Below are 21,014 nucleotides of genomic sequence, written 5' to 3' on the forward strand. Positions count from 1 at the left end.
ACAGGTTTGATAGGCCTAACATTAACAAACAACCATAATGTACAGGTTTGATAGGCCTAACATTAACAAACAACCATAATGTACTGGTTTGATAGGCCTAACATTAACAAACAACCATAATGTACTGGTTTGATAGGCCTAACATTAACAAACAACCATAATGTACTGGTTTGATAGGCCTAACATTAACAAACAACCATAATGTACTGGTTTGATAGGACTTTTATTCTCATTCAAATTGGGACTGTTATACCATACTTGAGAGCATACTTTTTGCAGACATTGTAGGTAATACTTCAGAAAACTCGCATGCATTCATTCACTGATTTTACAAAGCTTCTGCCTGTGATCCTTGTGTGGTTTTGAGTGGCTTATCTATTTAAGATTTAAATAGAAATTGCAAATCTCTAGGCATTGTTGCAAATTGATCACATCAAGTTGACAATGGGTTTAACAGGATTTTCAGTCAATGTTTTCAACTGACAAAATCAAGTGTTATTTATTTAATTGTCAGACATTTTTTTATAGTACTATAGTATTTAGTAGGCCTACCTGACTGGGGAGAGAAAAGCCTGCTATGTGGGCTTCTGTGAACTATATTTATAGGCAGTTGATTACTCCTGCCTAGTTTAAATATTCAGCTTTTTTTTTTTGTCTGTGATCGACTGGTTGTACTGAAGCACAATGCAAAGTGAAGAGTCGGTTGCAGGTTCATCGACTGATGGCCACAATGAATTGGATTTTAAATGTTTATTATTGATAATATATTTATAGAAAATAGGCCAGCTGTCGACGCTGGTCATAAACGGAGACTATAATTCCAAGAGGGGTGTGAATCGTATTAGCTTGTTTGTATGTGGCAATAACCGGGTAAATAAGCTAGCTAACGTTAGCAATGGTTCTAATGATGGAATCGCAATGCGAGTATTTTATGTATTTCCCTGCTGTTCCCATCACGGACCTTTCCGACCCGTCAAAATACCGAACTCTCCCCCGTCGCAGTCACCTCTATCTCGGTGAGACCGTGCAGTTCTTGTTGGTCCTGCGGTCCAGAGATGAAAGGTCAGGTTCGGACGGGACAAAGGGAAACGGGGATAGTGACTGCGGTACCCGGGCTTGGAAGGAGCTGGTAGGGTCCCTCTCCGCTGTAGCAAGTGTGTGCCCTGGCGAGAGCCGACATCGCTCCCAAATTCACCCCCACGAGTTCCAGAGAAGCTACAGCGACGACGGTGCAGACGAGGACCCCGACGAGGTCGACTTTGCTGCGGGTACAGCCCATATAGGCAGAAGGGAGTCCAGGAACCGAGGCTTCAGAGAATGCAAGCCGCTTCTCATTCACAATAACACGGGGAGTGATGGGCGGCAATATCGGCGGGCACCGATGCAGGTAATATGAAATAAATAATAACAGTCTGGTGATAAGTGGAAGGGAAAGAAGGGTCCGTAAGTGGACTATAAACATGGCCAGTTTATTGTATTTTATAATAGGCTACGTGTACACCTCTTGTGTGAAATAGGAAGTGCTGACATTTCCTGAGCTGATAAAAGTGCAGCAGAATCACACATGTAAACCACAACCACAGTGAACCAGACCTTTTTCAACTTCCTGCATGCACTGACCCAACAAGCCAAAACACTGTCTCACTCTGACTATGGTAACTTGTTATTGTGATCTGCTGTACATGTCGGCGCTATCTAGTAGTTACTGATGACATACAAGACGCCTCAAGCATGCGAGCCTCTGCACTTTCGATTTGTCTGAACTTGACATTGAGAGAGAGAGAGAGAGAGAGAGAGAGCGAGAGAGAGAGAGAGAGCGAGAGAGCGAGCAGGGCTTGTGGAGTATTTGCTCACCATTGCCTGTTATGAAGCCGCACAGTGCCAGTGCAGACAGACAAAAACAACCCAGTCATATTTTCAGAGAAGTCATACCACCTCTCATAACACCGCAGTTCATAGCCAAACAAATGTACCTTGAGGTGTTGGCAACGCTGCAAGATAACACCCACTATGATAGTCAATGTGGGCAAAACAATGGGAATGGATTGTTGTATTTGTGGCACTCAGCCACACATTCATTTCCCATGTCTTTTGGGAAAGATCCTGTTTGTCCGTCATACACTGCTGATGTGGGAGAGTGGATAACAGTAGTGACTCACGTCCGTATCAAGAATCTATAGTCCAAATAAATCCTCCTCTTTTCTTTTTGTGAGTGCCCATTGTTTACTTAATCTCTCTCTGTGTGGCACACACACAGACACACACACACACACACACACACACACACACAGACACACACACAGACACACACACATATAACACAGTTTTTCTGTCTCGTCCTCTCTCTCCTAGTCACCCATGAACAATTAGAAAATGATATAATATTTCTGTGTGTGTGTACTTGTGCCCTCCTCTCTATCCTAGTCACCCATGGACAAGCCAGTGGTACTGAACGATGAGGTCATCTTCCCTCTGACCGTCTCATTGGACAAACTCCACGTCAACACGCTCAAGGTCAAGGTGAGAGTGTGTGTATGTGTGATCAGATCGTAGTGACTATTCATGTTCATAACCTCGCCATAACCTGTGCATTCCTGTCTATGTCAGTGTAACGGATGTGAAATGGCTAGCTAGTTAGCGGTGTTCGCGCTAAATAGCGTTTCAATCGGTGACGTCACTTGCTCTGAGACCTTGAAGTAGTAATTCCCCTTGCTCTGCAAGGGCCGCGGCTTTTGTGGAGCGATGGGTAACGATGCTTCGAGGGGTGACTGTTGTTGATGTGTGCAGAGGGTCCCTGGTTCGCGCCCAGGTATGGGCGAGGGGACGGTCTAAAGTTATACTGTTACATCAGATCGTAGTGACAGTGTGGAAGCAGGAGAAGGAGAAGGCAGAGATCAGGGAACATGGTTACCTCACCATCCTACAGCTGAGGAGTCCCACACACACCTTCAGACAGGACCTCAACACCTTCAAGGCCCAGGGTACACACAAACACACACATGCCTTTGAAATTCAAAAAACTCAATATATCATATTTGCATTCAATTAAATATTGTACAGAATAGTTTTTGAATTTATTTTTTATGACAAATATCTCTCTCTCCCCCTCCTTCCCCCTCTCTGTCCAGTCAGCACCACCCTGAGTGTTCTTCCTCCTCCGACTGTGAAATGTCAACAGATTACCGTCTCCGGGAAGCACCTGACCCTTCTCAAAGGTAGGGAGCTGGGGAGGTTCAACTTTGTTACACTGAATGAGAAACAATCTGGATCCTAGTTACACTGAATGAGAAACACTCTGGACCCTAGTTACACTGAATGAGAAACACTCTGGACCCTAGTCACACTGAATGAGAAACACTCTGGACCCTAGTTACACTGAATGAGAAACACTCTGGACCCTAGTTACACTGAATGAGAAACACTCTGGACCCTAGTTACACTGAACGAGAAACACTATGGACCCTAGTTACACTGAACGAGAAACACTATGGACCCTAGTTACACTGAACGAGAATCACTCTGGACCCTAGTTACACTGAATGAGAAACACTCTGAACCCTAGTTACACTGAACGAGAATCACTCTGGACCCTAGTTAAAGCCTAGAAATGGTAGGGGGCTGTTTGTGGATTTAGAATGGGCTCACACTATTTCTTCTTAACCCTAGACTCATTGGGTGTTTTCTATTCTCAGATTTGCTCACCCTGCTTTGAAGCAGAGCTAAGAGCTCCTGACTTCTGAATAAAGGAAAGATTGAAACAAGCTGTGTGTGTGTGTGTGTGTGTGTGTGTGTGTGTGTGTGTGTGTGTGTGTGTAAAATCCTGTTCATTCATTGGAATTAATCAGAGCCATGTATATAAAGAGTTGGGCCAACTTTACGAATTTTGAATATTGTTTTAATTCTAGAAGTACAGAAGCAGCTTGGGTAATGCCCTAGTTGAGGAGTGCCAAATGAAGATTCATGATTGGTCCTGTGTGGCTCAATTGGTAGAGCATGGCACCTGCAATGCTAGGGTTGTGGATTTCAGTTCCCGCTTAGGCCACCCATATGAAAAAGTTATGCACTCACTGTTGTAAGTCGCTTTGGAAAAAAGCATCTGATAAAGGGCATATTTATGTTATGTTATTTCCTGTTTGAAAACAAAGTGCTTAAGCTAGTGGTTATGCTAACACAGTCTTGGTTTGTTAACAGTAACAGCAACAGAGAGCAAAGTATGACAAATCAAGTACTTTATCCTCGCTGCCACAGTGGTATTACAGTGTTATGCAATAGCTCAGAAGTGTAGTGTGTGTGTGTGTGTGTGTGTGTGTTTACACTATAGAGTAAGAGGACCCTCTGAAACGACCCTGTATTGTCTTAAAGGGATAGTGTGGCAGCTATAGTGCCTTCCGAAAATATTCATGTCCCTTGACTTAATTCCACATTTTGTCGTGTTACATCTTGACTTAAAAATGGATTAAATATAAATATTTTAACACACAATAACCCATAATGATAAAGTGAGAAAAAAAAAATGTGAATACATTTTTGCATATGTATTGAAAATAAATGACAGAAATATTTAATTTCCATAAGTATTCACACCTCTGAGTCAATACTTTTAAAAGCACCTTTGGCAGCGATAACAGGTATGAGTCTCTAAGAGTATTCCACACCTGGATTGTGCAACATTTTCCCATTATTCTTTTCATAATTCTTCAAGCTCTGTCAAATTGGTTGTTGATCATAGCTTGACAACCATTTTCATTGCCATATATTTTCAAGTAGATTTAAGTCAAAACTGTAACTCGGCCACTCAGGAACATTCACTGTCTTCTTGGTAAGTAACTCCAGTGTAGATTTGGCCTTGTGTGTTAGGTTATTGTCCTTCTGAAAGGTGAATTCATCTCCCAGTGTCTGGTGGAAAGCAGACTGACCCATGGTTTCCTTTAGGTTTTTGCCTTTCTGTTTTTTTTGTTCTGAAAAACTCCCCAGTAGATAAACGATTACAAGCATAACATGATGCAACTACCACCAAAGGGATATTCAATGTCTGCTTTTGATTTTTTTACCCATCTACCAATGGGTGACCTTCTTTGCGAGGTATTGGAAAACCGCCCAGGTCTGTTTTGAAATTCACTGCTCAACCGAGTGAACTTAACAGATAATTGTATGTGTGGGTACAGAGATGAGGTAGTCATTCAACATTCATGTTAAACACTATTATTGCACACAGAGTGAGTCCATGCTATTTATTATGTGACTTGTTAAGCACATTTTTACTCCTGAACTTATTTAGGCTTGCCATAACTAAATGAGTTGAATGCTTATTGACTTAAGACATTTAAGCTTTTCATGTTTAATACATTTGTACACATTTTGAGAAACATCATTTGACTGTGACATCATGGGGTATTGTATGTAGGCCAGTGACAAAAACAAATCTCAATTTCAAACCATTTAAAATTCTGTCTGTAACACAACAACGTGGAAAGGTCAAGGGGGGTGTGAATACTTTCTGACGGCAGTGTAAAGCCCTTTTTTCTACTTACCCAGACACAGATGAACTCATGGATACCGTTTTTATGTTTCTACATACATACACAAACCCCACTTACAACATCCACGTCCCATTAAAGGAATAGTGTGACATTTTGGCAACCGAGTGCAGTTTCTCTGTGTGCAGTTTGAAGGAAGTTGAAGGTCGTATGCTAGCAGTTCCTATAGACTTGCACTAACTGTAGTTAGCAATGGCCCCTGAAACTACCTTCGACTTCCTTCAAACTGCACACAGAGAAACTGCACTCGGCTGCCAAAATGTTGCACTATTCCTTTAATGGGATGTGGGGTTTGTGTATGTGTTTAAATATTGTCCTATGGAAGTGACGCCATTGTTTTAGGAGACAATACTACCATGACTTTTAGGAGACAATGCTACCTTGACTTTTAGGAGACAATACTACCATGACTTTTAGGAGACAATACTACCATGACTTTTAGGAGACAATACTACCATGACTTTTAGGAGACAATACTACCATGACTTTTAGGAGACAATACTACCATGACTTTTAGGAGACAATACTACCATGACTTTTAGGAGACAATACTACTATGACTTTTAGGAGACAATACTACCATGACTTTTAGGAGACAATACTACCATTACTTTTAGGAGACAATACTACTATGACTTTTAGGAGACAATACTACCATGACTTTTAGGAGACAATACTACCATGACTTTTAGGAGACAATACTACTATGACTTTTAGGAGACAATACTACCATGACTTTTAGGAGACAATACTACCATGACTTTTAGGAGACAATACTACCATGACTTTTAGGAGACAATACTACCATGACTTTTAGGAGACAATACTACCATGACTTTTAGGAGACAATACTACCATGACTTTTAGGAGACAATACTACCATGACTTTTAGGAGACAATACTACCATAACTTTTAGGAGACAATACTACCATGACTTTTAGGAGACAATACTACCATGACTTTTAGGAGACAATACTACCATGACTTAAAATCTCCTTCTCTCTGTTTTCCTGTTCCTGTCTCTTTTTTATTGTCTCCCACCTCTCTCTCGCTCCCCGCTCCACCTCTCTCGCTCCACCTCTCTCGCTCCCCGCTCCACCTCTCTCGCTCCACCTCTCTCGCTCCCCGCTCCACCTCTCTCTCACTCCCCGCCCCACCTCTCTCTCACTCCCCGCTCCACCTCTCTCTCGCTCCCCGCTCCACCTCTCTCTCACTCCCCGCCCCACCTCTCTCTCGCTCCCCGCTCCACCTCTCTCTCGCTCCCCGCTCCACCTCTCTCGCTCCCCGCTCCACCTCTCTCGCTCCCCGCTCCACCTCTCTCTCGCTCCCCGCTCCACCTCTCTCTCGCTCCCCGCTCCACCTCTCTCTCACTCCCCGCCCCATCTCTCTCGCTCCCCGCTCCACCTCTCTCTCGCTCCCCGCTCCACCTCTCTCTCGCTCCCCGCCCCACCTCTCTCGCTCCCCGCTCCACCTCTCTCTCGCTCCCCGCTCCACCTCTCTCTCGCTCCCCGCTCCACCTCTCTCTCGCTCCCCGCTCCACCTCTCTCTCGCTCCACCTCTCTCTCGCTCCCCGCCCCACCTCTCTCGCTCCCCGCCCCACCTCTCTCACTCCCCGCCCCACCTCTCTCGCTCCCCGCTCCACCTCTCTCTCGCTCCCCGCTCCACCTCTCTCTCACTCCCCGCCCCACCTCTCTCACTCCCCGCTCCACCTCTCTCTCGCTCCCCGCTCCACCTCTCTCTCGCTCCCCGCTCCACCTCTCTCTCACTCCCCGCCCCACCTCTCTCACTCCCTGCTCCACCTCTCTCTCACTCCCCGCCCCACCTCTCTCACTCCCTGCTCCACCTCTCTCTCACTCCCCGCCCCACCTCTCTCTCACTCCCCGCCCCACCTCTCTCTCGCTCCCCGCCCCACCTCTCTCTCGCTCCCCGCTCCACCTCTCTCTCGCTCCCCGCTCCACCTCTCTCTCGCTCCCCGCTCCACCTCTCTCTCGCTCCCCGCTCCCTCTCTCTCGCTCCCCGCCCCACCTCTCTCTCGCTCCCCGCTCCACCTCTCTCTCGCTCCCCGCTCCACCTCTCTCTCGCTCCCCGCTCCACCTCTCTCTCGCTCCCCGCTCCACCTCTCTCTCGCTCCCCGCTCCACCTCTCTCTCGCTCCACGCTCCACCTCTCTCTCACTCCCCGCCCCACCTCTCTCTCGCTCCCCGCCCCACCTCTCTCTCGCTCCCCGCTCCACCTCTCTCTCGCTCCCCGCTCCACCTCCCACTTTCTCACCCTTTTCCACCCCCCCTCCACCTCTCTCTCACTCCCCGCTCCACCTCTCTCTCACTCCCCGCCCCACCTCTCTCTCGCTCCCCGCTCCACCTCTCTCTTGCTCCCCGCTCCACCTCTCTCTCGCTCCCCGCCCCACCTCTCTCTCACTCCCCGCCCCACCTCTCTCGCTCCCCGCTCCACCTCTCTCTCGCTCCCCGGTCCACCTCTCTCTCGCTCCCCGCTCCACCTCTCTCTCACTCCCCGCCCCACCTCTCTCTCGCTCCCCGCTCCACCTCTCTCTCACTCCCCGCTCCACCTCCCACTTTCTCACCCTTTTCCACCCCCCCTCCACCTCTCTCTCGCTCCCCGCTCCACCTCTCTCGCTCCCCGCTCCACCTCTCTCACTACCCGCTCCACCTCTCTCTCGCTCCCCGCTCCACCTCTCTCTCGCTCCCCGCCCCACCTCTCTCTCGCTCCCCGCTCCACCTCTCTCACTCCCCGCTCCACCTCTCTCTCGCTCCCCGCTCCACCTCTCTCTCGCTCCCCGCTCCACCTCCCACTTTCTCACCCTTTTCCACCCCCCCTCCACCTCTCTCTCGCTCCCCGCTCCACCTCTCTCTCGCTCCCCGCTCCACCTCTCTCTCACTCCCCGCCCCACCTCTCTCTCGCTCCCCGCTCCACCTCTCTCTCGCTCCCCGCTCCACCTCTCTCTCGCTCCCCGCTCCACCTCTCTCTCGCTCCCCGCTCCACCTCTCTCTCGCTCCCCGCTCCACCTCTCTCTCGCTCCCCGCTCCACCTCTCTCTCGCTCCCCGCTCCACCTCTCTCTCGCTCCCCGCTCCACCTCTCTCTCGCTCCCCGCTCCACCTCTCTCTCGCTCCCCGCTCCACCTCTCTCTCGCTCCCCGCTCCACCTCTCTCTCGCTCCCCGCCCCACCTCTCTCTCGCTCCCCGCCCCACCTCTCTCTCGCTCCCCGCTCCACCTCTCTCTCGCTCCCCGCTCCACCTCTCTCTCACTCCCCGCCCCACCTCTCTCTCGCTCCCCGCTCCACCTCTCTCTCGCTCCCCGCTCCACCTCTCTCTCGCTCCCCGCTCCACCTCTCTCTCGCTCCCCGCTCCACCTCCCACTTTCTCACCCTTTTCCACCCCCCCTCCACCTCTCTCTCGCTCCCCGCCCCACCTCTCTCGCTCCCCGCTCCACCTCTCTCTCACTCCCCGCTCCACCTCTCTCTCACTCCCCGCTCCACCTCTCTCTCACTCCCCGCTCCACCTCTCTCTCACTCCCCGCCCCACCTCTCTCTCGCTCCCCGCTCCATCTCTCTCACTCCCCGCCCCACCTCTCTCACTCCCCGCTCCACCTCTCTCTCGCTCCCCGCTCCACCTCTCTCTCACTCCCCGCTCCACCTCTCTCTCGCTCCCCACTCCACCTCCCACTTTCTCACCCTTTTCCACCCCCCCTCCACCTCTCTCCCCCCTCTCCCCAGTATTAAACTCCAGTTCCCAGGAGGAGGTGTGTGTTAGGAACGTGAGGGTTCTTCCTAACTTCAACGCGTCCTACCTCCCCATGATGCCTGATGGCTCTGTACTCCTCGTGGACAATGTCTGGTAATTACAGTCCCAACCTTAACCATTAGGATTTAATGTAAAACTGCTGTAAAAAAAAAATGTTAAAAGTGCCACTTTTTGTAACCATTTTGTAACCACAACATTTTATACTACCTGTCTGCAGCCACCAATCAGCGGAGGTTACCATGGCATCATTCCACAGAATGAACAGTAGCTCCTCCCACCTTCCCAGCATGCTCTCTGCCCTGGAGGAGCAGAACTTCCTGTTTCAGCTGCAGCTCAGAGACCAGCCAGAGGAAGAGTCCAGCGAGGTGAGAGTGGGGGAGATTATCAATTGGGCAAAAGTCTATCCTCGACTCCTTCCCTGAAACCGATAAGTGGGTAATAGTCGTGGAGAGTGTCAATTCGTTAGTAGGAGAACGGAGGATTGTGCTCACCACCATGATAACCTACTTCGGCAGAAGATGCACAGGTGTATCCTCAATGGAGGTTAGTGCAGAAGTGTTTAAACATTGGCCACTCCCCCTTTGAATCAGCACACATTTCAAATCTATATGCTACTTATCCTTTTATCTAGAAAATGTTGATGCGCAAGTGCAGATGTCTCATTTCATACAAGCACATTTGTTTCTATGTTTCCTCTCCTCGGCTCCTCTCCTCGGTTACCTTCAACCTTTTTCAAAAGCAGGCAAGGAGAGATTCTCTCACGGAGAGAAAGGAGAATGTAATACCAACTGAAATAGTCCCAGTTTGTAACATGAAGGGAGTATCTGTGTCAGTGAGATACATTCCAGACTATAATATCATACTTAACCTGATTGTACACGACACGATTTTGTCCCGGATGTAGTTTTTGAGATTGGAGACCCATGTCGTTGCCTACTCGGGACGCGCAGCTATCACTGACGCTCGTTTAATGTGATGAGATTGGAGACATAGTTCCCATGTCGTTGCCTACTCGGGACACGCAGCTATCACTGACGCTCGTTTAATGTGATGAGATTGGAGACATAATTCCCATGTCGTTGCCTACTCGGGACACGCAGCTATCACTGACGCTCGTTTAATGTGATGAGATTGGAGACATAATTCCCATGTCGTTGCCTACTCGGGACGCGCAGCTATCACTGACGCTCGTTTAATGTGATGAGATTGGAGACATAATTCCCATGTCGTTGCCTACTCGGGACACGCAGCTATCACTGACGCTCGTTTAATGTGATGAGATTGGAGACATAATTCCCATGTCGTTGCCTACTCGGGACGCGCAGCTATCACTGACGCTCGTTTAATGTGATGAGATTGGAGACATAATTCCCATGTCGTTGCCTACTCGGGACGCGCAGCTATCACTGACGCTCGTTTAATGTGATGAGATTGGAGACATAATTCCCATGTCGTTGCCTACTCGGGACGCGCAGCTATCACTGACGCTCGTTTAATGTGATGAGATTGGAGACATAATTCCCATGTCGTTGCCTACTCGGGACGCGCAGCTATCACTGACGCTCGTTTAATGTGATGAGATTGGAGACATAGTTCCCATGTCGTTGCCTACTCGGGACGCGCAGCTATCACTGACGCTCGTTTAATGTGATGAGATTGGAGACATAATTCCCATGTCGTTGCCTACTCGGGACACGCAGCTATCACTGACGCTCGTTTAATGTGATGAGATTGGAGACATAATTCCCATGTCGTTGCCTACTCGGGACACGCAGCTATCACTGACGCTTGTTTAATGTGATGAGATTGGAGACATAGTTCCCATGTCGTTGCCTACTCGGGACGCGCAGCTATCACTGACGCTCGTTTAATGTGATGAGATTGGAGACATAGTTCCCATGTCGTTGCCTACTCGGGACACGCAGCTATCACTGACGCTCGTTTAATGTGATGAGATTGGAGACATAATTCCCATGTCGTTGCCTACTCGGGACACGCAGCTATCACTGACGCTCGTTTAATGTGATGAGATTGGAGACATAGTTCCCATGTCGTTGCCTACTCGGGACACGCAGCTATCACTGACGCTCGTTTAATGTGATGAGATTGGAGACATAGTTCCCATGTCGTTGCCTACTCGGGACGCGCAGCTATCACTGACGCTCGTTTAATGTGATGAGATTGGAGACATAGTTCCCATGTCGTTGCCTACTCGGGACGCGCAGCTATCACTGACGCTCGTTTAATGTGAGCGGGTCAGAGACACAATCTACGGATCTCGTCTTTGAGCAGTCCCAGACGTCCCAAATATTTTCAAACATGTTTGATTTTATCTGCATAAAATCTGCAGTGCTCGTGTAGTGTGAAACAACACGTTTTGAAAACGGTGACAAGCAATAGCCAATGAGAGCTCGCCAGAGAAGAAAACAGTGAGATGATGAGTGTTTCGCTTCACCCAGGATATGTAGACAAGAGCAGGAGCGATGACTACTACTAGTATGTGTTTGTACTTGCCTTTAACCAAAGCCATAGTGTCAAATCGTTACAGCTCTGAAGTTCACAACCAATGTTATTCAATTCAATATGTTGGCTTGATACAGTTGAAGTCGGAAGTATACATACACTTAGGTTGGAGTCATTAAAACTCGTTTTTCAACCACTCCACAAATTTCTTGTTAACAAACCATAGTTTTGGCAAGTCGGTTAGGACATCTACTTTGTGCATGACAAGTAATTTTTCCAACAATTGTTTACAGACAGATTATTTCACTTATAATTCACTGTATCACAATTCCAGTGGGTCAGAGGTTTACATACACTAAGTTGACTGTGCCTTTAAACAGCTTGGAAAATTCCAGAAAATATGTCATGGCTTTAGAAGCTTCTGATTGGCTACTTGACATGATTTGAGTCAATTGGAGGTATTTCAAGGCCTACCTTCAAACTCAGTGCCTCTTTCCTTGACATCAGCTCGCTTGGAGTTTGACAAAAGGCACCTAAAGGACTCTGACCATGAGAAACAAGAATCCCTGGTCTGATGAAACCAAGATTGAACTTGTGAGATGATGCTGTTTTTCAGCGGGAGGGACTGGGAGGCTAGTCAGAATCATGAGAGAGGTGAATGGTGCAAAGTTCAGAGAGATCCTTGATGAAAACCTGCTCCAGACCGCTCAGGATCTCAGAACGGGGGCGAACGTTCATCTTCCAACAGGACAACGACCCTAAGCATACAGCCAAGACAACCCAGGAGTGGTTTCGGGACAGGTCTTTGAATGTTTTGGGTGTTATTTCTTTATTGTCAAATGAGGAGACACAAACTTTTCATACAAGTCCGAGTTAAACAACATCTTTATTCACTTATTAATAAGAATAGCATGTCACACCACGCACACAGGTGATTCATGTGAGTGCTCTGCAATAGCGATGGCTGGTCGACACAACACTCTTGAATGTTGTGTTGAGAGCCCCGACACAAGAAATACCAACATCTTTTATATGGCAAAGATACACCCCCTTAGTCTAGATGACAAACAACAGATGTGTGGAATTGGTCACAAGGTTAGGATTTGTATGAAATAAATGAATAATTCATAGCAGACAGTATCTGCTGTGAAGACTGTTCTCATTATATGAAAACCAGGGTTTGGCCCCCAAAACGAGGTTCCTCTCAACCCGAGCCATCTCTCCCCAGTGCCTTCCAGTCAGAGCAGAGCAATTTCCCTCACATGAATGGAATGTGGCTTGTTAGGTTTATCACCTAAGGCAACGTAAATCTACTCTCAGCATTAAGCCGCAGAGGCCCACTCTTAGTTCACACAGACACAATAGAGTTCTAAGAACCCTATTCTGTTGCATAAAATTACCATTTGATGCAATAACAGTATTATAACATAATATTGTAATTTCACCACCACAATGTCCTTGAGTAGCCCAGACAGAGCCCGGACTTGAACCCAATACATCTCTGGAGAGACCTAAAAATAGCTGTGCAGCGACGCTCCCCATCCAACCTGACAGAGCTTTAGAGGCTCTGCAGAGAGGAATGGGAGAAACTTCCCAAATACAGGAGTGCCGAGCTTGTAGCATCATACCCAAGAAGACTTGAGGCTGTAATCGCTGCCAAAGGTGCTTCAACAAAGTACTGAGTAAAGGGTCTGAATACTTATGTAAATGTGATATTTCAGTTTTTATTTCTTATAAATTGTTTTTGCTTTGTCGTTATGCGGTATTGTGTGTAGATTGATGGGGGAGAAAAACAATTGGGGCTGTAAAATGAAAACATTTGGAAAAAGTCGAGGGGTCTGAATACTTTCAGATTGCATTGTATGGCAAGCGTTGATGTCTGACTGAAGATATTTGAGGCTGCTTTGAGCCACAGCTCGTTGTAGCTACGTTAAATCTAATCACATCGTTGTTTTGGCGAGACGGCGTGGTATCGACAATCCTTACGACCAAGTGAAGAATCTTGTAGCGTGTGACCCCCATCTGTGCCACATTGTTTAGTGTGCCACATTGTTTAGTGTGCCACATTGTTTAGTGTGCCACATTGTTTAGTGTGCCACATTGTTTAGTGTGCCACATTGTCTAGTGTGCCACATTGTCTAGTGTGACACATTGTTTAGTGTTCCACATTGTTTAGTGTGCCACATTGTTTAGTGTGCCACATTGTTTAGTGTGCCACATTGTTTAGTGTGCCACATTGTTTAGTGTGCCACATTGTTTAGTGTGCCACATTGTTTAGTGTGCCACATTGTTTAGTGTGCCACATTGTTTAGTGTGCCACATTGTTTAGTGTGCCACATTGTTTAGTGTGCCACATTGTTTAGTGTTCCACATTGTGTAGTGTTCCACGTTGTTTAGTGTGCCACGTTGTTTAGTGTGCGCACCACTATGTTGGCAAGACCATCGCTCAGCAAATTATTATATATATTTTTTCTTTGTGTCGTGTACAACCGGCTTTAGTGTGAGATAATTTAAACTGTTTAAGATTAAACGTATGCATGAAAGATCTGCCAATAATGTCCTTATGTCTACAGAATGAGATCATTTGAGGAATGTGTTTTTCTTTCTGCTTTAGGGTCTGGAGGTTCCATTGGTGGCTGTGCTGCAATGGTCTACCTCTAAGCTTCCATTTACCAGGTAGGTCTATTTTTTAAATGTTTTTATTTTACCCTCTTTTTCTTCACAGTTTTGATCTTGTCTCATCGCTGCAACCCCCACTGGGCTCGGGAGTTGAAGGTCAAGTCATGCGGCCTCCGAAATATGACCCGCCCAACCGTGCTTCTTAAAACGCGCCCGCTTAACCTGGGAGCCAGCCGCACCAATGTGTCAGAGGAAACACCGTTCAACTTATGACCGGGGTCAGCTTGCAAGCACCCAGCCTGCCATAAGGAGTCGCTAGAGATCGCAATGAACCAAGTAAAGCCCCCCCGCCAGACCCTCCCCTAACCCTGACGACGCTGGGTCAATTGTGCTCCGCCCTATGGGACTCCCGATGACGGCCGGTTGGGATACAGCCTGGGATCGAACCCGGGTCTGTAATGATGCCTCTAGCACTGCGATGCAGTGCCTTAGACTGCTGCGCCACTCATGAGGCCCAGGGGCCGGATTCACAAAACATTCTTAAGAAGCAATTTCCTCTTAACTGCCATTTTGTCCTTAACTACAGACTCGAGAAGAAAGTTAAGCAACGGTGCTATTCCTCAAAAAGGTTCTAGGAAATGTTCTTGTGCTATTTCTTATGTTTCTCCTTTAGCAAAAAGATTCTTGGAAATGTTCTTAATTTCCAGATGGCTAAACCCTTGTCTTAAACTCAGGGCAGTGAGAGAAAAAGCTCATGAAAGCAATTGACCATGTTTAATTCACACAAACTTCATCTGAAAGTTTCAGTATGGATTATTTTAAACCCAAGAACATGTTTTAGAACAGTAATCTCGGTAAGAAAATACATGATTGCCATTGCTTGCTAGAGTTAAATCTTGGTTTCATCAGACCAGAGAATCTTGTTTCTCATGGTCTGAGAGTCCTTTAGGTGCCTTTTGGCAAACTCCAAGCGGGCTGTCATGTGCCTTTTACTGATTGGTGGTGCTACAGAGATGGTTGTCCTTCTGGAATGTTCTCCCATCTCCACAGAGGAACTCTGGAGCTCTGTCAGAGTGACCATCGGGTTCTTAATCACCTCCCTGACCAAAGCCTTTCTCCCCCGATTGCTTAGTTTGGCCATTCAGCCAGCTCTTGGAAGAGTCTTTGGTTCCAAACTTCTTCCATTTAAGAATGATGGAGGCCACTGTGCTCTTGGGGACCTTCAATGCTGCAGAAATGTTTTTATACCCTTCCCCAGATCTGTGCCTCGACACAATCTTGTCCTGGAGCTCTACGGACAATTCCTTTGACCTCATGGCTTGGTTTTTGCTCTGACATGCACTGTCAACTGTGGGACCTTATATAGACAGGTGTGTGTCTTTCCAAATCAATTGAATTTACCACAGGTGGACGCCAATCAAGTTGTAGAAACATCTCAAGGATGATCAATAGAAACAGGATGCACCTGAGCCCAATTTCGAGTCTCATAGCAAAAGGTCTGAATACTTAAGTAAATAAGTTTTTTTTTTTTAATCAATTTTTTATAAATTTGCACTGTAACTATCCTATTATAACTACAAGCATAACTACAAGCCTTCCCTTCACAAGATAAGTGTACACCCAGTATTTGTTGGAACTACCCCATAATAACTACTCTTCATTAACTCTATTATCTGTCCAAATATACCTACCCCATTATTACCTGATTTGACCTTCTTCACTTCCCTTCCCCAGGTACATTTCGACCCACTACCAGCTACCCAGCGTGAGACTGGACCGCCCCCGTTTGGTGATGACAGCTTCTTGTCAGAGTTCCGTGAGGCCGCTGGAGCACTTCCGGGTCAAATACACCCTCCTCAACAACCTGCAGGACTTCCTGGCTGTACGCCTGGTTTGGACACCCGAAGGTGAGAAGAGATAATCATTATGGAGGGGGGAAAAGAGTGATAGAGAGAGATTGGAAGAGGGATGGAAAGAGACAGAGGGAAAAATAATGGAGAGGTTGTTACGAGGGAGGGAGGGAGGGAGGGAGGGAGGGAGGGAGGGAGGGAGATGTTTAGTGGTAGATGAGGAGTGAATCCTGTCTAACATCCAGTCATGATTTGTAACAAAGCCCCTAACTAACTGACTACATACCAGAGGAACAGAATGACTTTAGGTTATATTATATTGCTCTCTCCTTGGTTAAACTAAACACCATCCTCTCTTCCTTCCTCCCCCCAGGACGTGGTCGGCAGGAGGACCCGTCAGCGAGTTCTGTGGTGTGTCACTCCCCCCTCAACAACTTGGGACAGTGTCGGAAAGGATCCACCCTCTCCTTCACAGTTGCCTTCCAGATTCTCAAGGCAGGACTGTTTGAGGTACCAACACACTCACACTCACTTCCTGTCTGTCTGTCTGGTCTGGTCTTGTCTTGTCTTGTCTGACCAAACATTACTCACTCACCCTCCTCTTCCTCTCCAGTTAAGCCAGCACATGAAGCTGAAGCTCCAGTTCACAGCGTCCTGTTCCAACCCCCCTGCTGAGGCCAGGCCCATGTCTCTGTCCCGTCACAACTCTCCCTCCAGCCCTGCTGTTAGAGACCTGCTGGACAGACAGAGTCTGGGACGGTCACAGAGCTTCTCTCACCAACAACCCTCACGGTCACATCTTACGAGGTAGGAGACACTGACGCGTATATACAGTCGCTAGTGAAAGTCTTGCTGCCTTAAAATGTAATCTAAATAGGAATACATGACATTTTCTTCCCTATCGATCTACACAACCTACTCCACATTTTCAAAAAATTATTAACAGTTATAGAACATTTTCCAAATGAATAAAACGAATAATGAATTTAAAAAATGAATAAAAGAAAGATGCTTTGATTACGTAGGTATGTAGTTCTCATTCACTTTGAGAATGTACAGTAGGTTGTATAGATCGGGGAGGAAAAACGTCAAATGTATATTCCCCTTTTAGATTTAACCTGAAGGCAGAACACACACGTAGACACACACACATTAGCATTCAGTCAAACACGCACACCCAACCATACTGTAATCCCCACGTTCTGGCAGTGCCTCCCTGACCACTCTCAGACTCTTTGAACTCTCTCCTAATCATCCCCATCTTCTGTGTGTGCCTGTCTGTTGCGTCTGTCTGTATCTGTCCGTGTGTGTGTTCCAGGACGGGCAGTGTTATGGAGCGCCGGGCCATCACTCCTCCAGTGGGATCTCCGGTGGGTCGACCCCTCTACCTTCCCTCCGAACGCCCCGTCCTCTCACTGGATAAGATCGCCAAGAGAGAGTGTAAGGTATTGGTACTGGAACTTGGAAGAGACTGGGAGAGGGAGGGAGAGGGGGTGAAGGTTGGAGGAATGAGGTAGAGAGGAAATAAGAGATGTAATGGGAGATTTAGAGGGGGGGGGGGGGGGGCATTTCTCATTGAGCATTTCATCCAACCTGAAACAAAACGCAAAAACTGTTTCACACAAAAATACAGACCACAGTCACCACACTGAATGACTTACTCTACATGATCCACATCATTTCAAGACACTGGAGGAGTTACTTTCAACACAATTCTTTTTTCTTTTGTTTTACTATTATTTCAACATTCTGTTTTATTCCTTGTTTTATGTCTTGGTGTGTAATTAAATATGTAAATAACTGTTTTACACCAAAACACATTGGGTGGCGAGCTAGATCTGAGGTAATATTTGGGCTGCCATTTAACGTGAAATTCACAGGGTTTGGTTAACTAATAAACGTTTGATATATTGTCTAACTAACAGTCAACTGTTCTGCATGCAACATGTTTGATGTAAAACTTTGGATGTTAAAGCTAGAGTCCTTGAGTCAAGCAATAACAAGCACCACCCCGCCTCTGTTTTTGTAAAAAGCTTTGGGATAGGCCTGGAGTGATGTAACCACTGTCATAGACAGAACTATGGATGCAAGGACTGACCTTCTATGATATCAACATTATAATTTAGCCATGTTTTGAGGCTGTACAGTGTTTTGTTTACATTGTTTTACGCGAATGTTTGTAAGGAAACTTTAATTTTGGGTTCTGATGGGGTACGGCAGCTGCTCATGAGGCATTTATAATATATTTATAATATTCTTCAAGAATCAATGGGTGTATATAATTCATAAGTAAAACAAAATTGATGTAGCAACTAAGGATTTTAGCTTTAACAAAAGCACCAGGATGACCCAGAGAATTGGCTGAGTTCGGTGTCATTGTGGAAAAACTGTAGTTTCATTCTTGTTACAATGTGTTGTAGTTCAGTGACTAAGGGCCACAGTCTCTACACTGAATTTAAAATGTTTAATATTTTGTCTTTACACTGGCTATCAGAGATTTTGTGTTTATGCTAAGTGTATTTGTCTGATTTTAATTATTTTATTTTGTCAGCATTGGCTGCTGCTTAAAAATCTAACATCTCATCTCCTTAGTACACTACATATTAGTACACACTCCATGATAGGGAATAATCCTGCATCCTTTTCAGTCATTTGTCTTTCCTTTGCGACCCTATACAACCTAGAGACTAATGGATTTAACAATGGTGGAAACTCTCTCCAATCCGATACTTTCACATCCAAGCCCGGGAAATTGTGCACGTGCACATTTTGGGAGAAGGGTGGAGAATTGGGACATAACCTGCCACTGTGGTTCACAGCTGATAAAGTGTTGCCTGGTTGAGCCTGTTGATCGTTGTGGTCATTCACACTTGACCTTATTATTAGGGATTTAGTCCTCTTGGGTAATCCAGAATAGTGCATTATTTAAAGTCAGTCCCTGTAGATGTTTTCAACTGTTTCCATTTGTGTTATGAACGATTGTGGTGTGTGTGTGTTGTATGCTTCTGAATGAGCCTAAAACACTGGATGTATATTGTATTTTCGTTTTATTTTCTGGTTCATAAACCAATAGGAATGGCCAAGAGGTATCTATTCCCGATGTAAAAGACAATGTGATATTCAGTGGGGACATTTCAAACAATCTGTCTACTGAGTGGTATGCCTCATTTTCCCTGGACACAAACTACTTTCTTGTGTATCCTTTGTTCATTTCTATATCTTGTCAAGAAGGACATAAGAGACTTGAGTAGAGGATGTAGTTTGCTATTATCGTGTTTGTTTTTTGTTTTATTTCTGATGAAAAAACTCATTGCATTGTTGGAAAAGGACCTGTAAATAAGGATTTCACTGTTAGTCTCCACCTTTTTTAATTTCACTGTTAGTCTCCACCTTTTTTATTCCGAAGCATGTGAAATTTTTTTGTTGTTGATTCCAGACTTTGTTTAAGGGCTAGTGATAGATTAGAGAACAGTAAAGGACCGAGACAGCTGCCTTGCAGAATACCACATTTCCATTAAAGAAGACCCTCTGTGTTATATTGGATAGATACAGTGCATTCGGAAACTATTCAGACCCTTTTACTTTTTCCACATTTTGTTAGGTTACAGCCTTATTCTAAAATGGATTACATTGTTTTTTTCCCCCTAATCACAATACCCAATAATGACATGGCAAAAACAGTTTTTTAGAAAAACCTATTCAGACCCTTTACTCAGTACTTTGTTGAAGCACCTTTGGCAACGATTACAACCTAGAGTCTCTGCAGATCCTCTGAAACTCTGTCAGATTGGATGGGGAGTGTCGCTGCAGAGCTATTTTCAGGTCTCTCCAAACATATTCAATCGAGTTCAAGCATGGCCTCTTGCTGGACCACTCAAGGACATTTGGAGACTTTTCCCAATGTTGTCTTGGCTGTGTGCTTAGTGTTGTTGTCCTGTTGGAAGGTGTACCTTCCCCCAGTCTGAAGTCCTGAGCCATCTGGAGCAGATTTTCATCAAGGATCTCTCCATACTTTGCTCCATTCGTCTTTCCCTCGATCCTGACTAGTCTCTCAGTACCTGCCGCTGAAAAACATCCCCACATCATGATGCTGCCACCACCATGCTTCACCGTAGGGATGGTGCCAGGTTTCCTCCAGACGTGAAGGTTGGCATTCAGGTCAAAGAGTTCAATCTTGGTCTCATCAGACCAGGGAATCTTGTTTCTCATGGTGAGAGTCATTTAGGTGCCTTTTGGCAAACTCCAAGCGGGCTGTCATGTGCCTTTTACTGAGGAGTGGCTTCCATCTGGCCACTCTACCATAAAGGCCTGATTGGTGGATTGCTACAAAGATGGTTATCCTTCTGGAAGGTTCTCCCATCTCAACAGAGGAACTCTTGAGCTCTGTCCAAGTGACCATCGGGTTCTTTATCACCTCCCTGACCAAGGCCCTTCTCCCTGATTGCTCAGTTTGGCCAGGCGGCCAGCTCTAGGAAGAGTCTTGGTGGTTCCAAACTTCATCCATTTAAGAATGAGTGAGGCCACTGTTCTTAGGAACCTTCAATGCTGCAGAAATGTTTTAATACCCTTCCCCAGATCTGTGCCTCGACACAATCCTGGCCTGGAGCTCTGCGGACAATTCCTTTGACCTCATGACTTGGTTTTTGCTCTGACATGTACTGTCAACTGTGGGACCTGTTATATAGACAGGTGTGTGCCTTTCCAAATCATGTCCAATCAATTGAATTTACCACAGGTGGACTCCAAGTTGTAGAAACATCTCAAAGATGATCAATGGAAACAATAT

At 46.3% G+C, this 21,014-nt stretch overlaps 1 protein-coding gene across 1 annotated transcript; it reads left to right on the forward strand.

Annotated features, from left to right (window-relative positions):
• Positions 1-645: 645 nt before the first annotated feature.
• LOC110531457 (microtubule-associated protein 11) lies at positions 646-20,218 on the forward strand. Its single transcript, XM_036987349.1, has 11 exons — positions 646-1,387; positions 2,425-2,520; positions 2,852-2,981; positions 3,129-3,215; positions 9,269-9,389; positions 9,514-9,661; positions 14,374-14,435; positions 16,113-16,285; positions 16,602-16,738; positions 16,842-17,035; positions 17,547-20,218. The coding sequence occupies exons 1-11, from the start codon at positions 896-898 to the stop codon at positions 17,743-17,745; spliced, it is 1,839 nt and encodes a 612-aa protein (XP_036843244.1). The 5' UTR covers positions 646-895; the 3' UTR covers positions 17,746-20,218.
• Positions 20,219-21,014: the final 796 nt, after the last annotated feature.

The sequence above is a fragment of the Oncorhynchus mykiss genome, chromosome 9 (assembly GCF_013265735.2).
Source record: "Oncorhynchus mykiss isolate Arlee chromosome 9, USDA_OmykA_1.1, whole genome shotgun sequence".
NCBI classification, from domain to species: domain Eukaryota; kingdom Metazoa; phylum Chordata; class Actinopteri; order Salmoniformes; family Salmonidae; genus Oncorhynchus; species Oncorhynchus mykiss.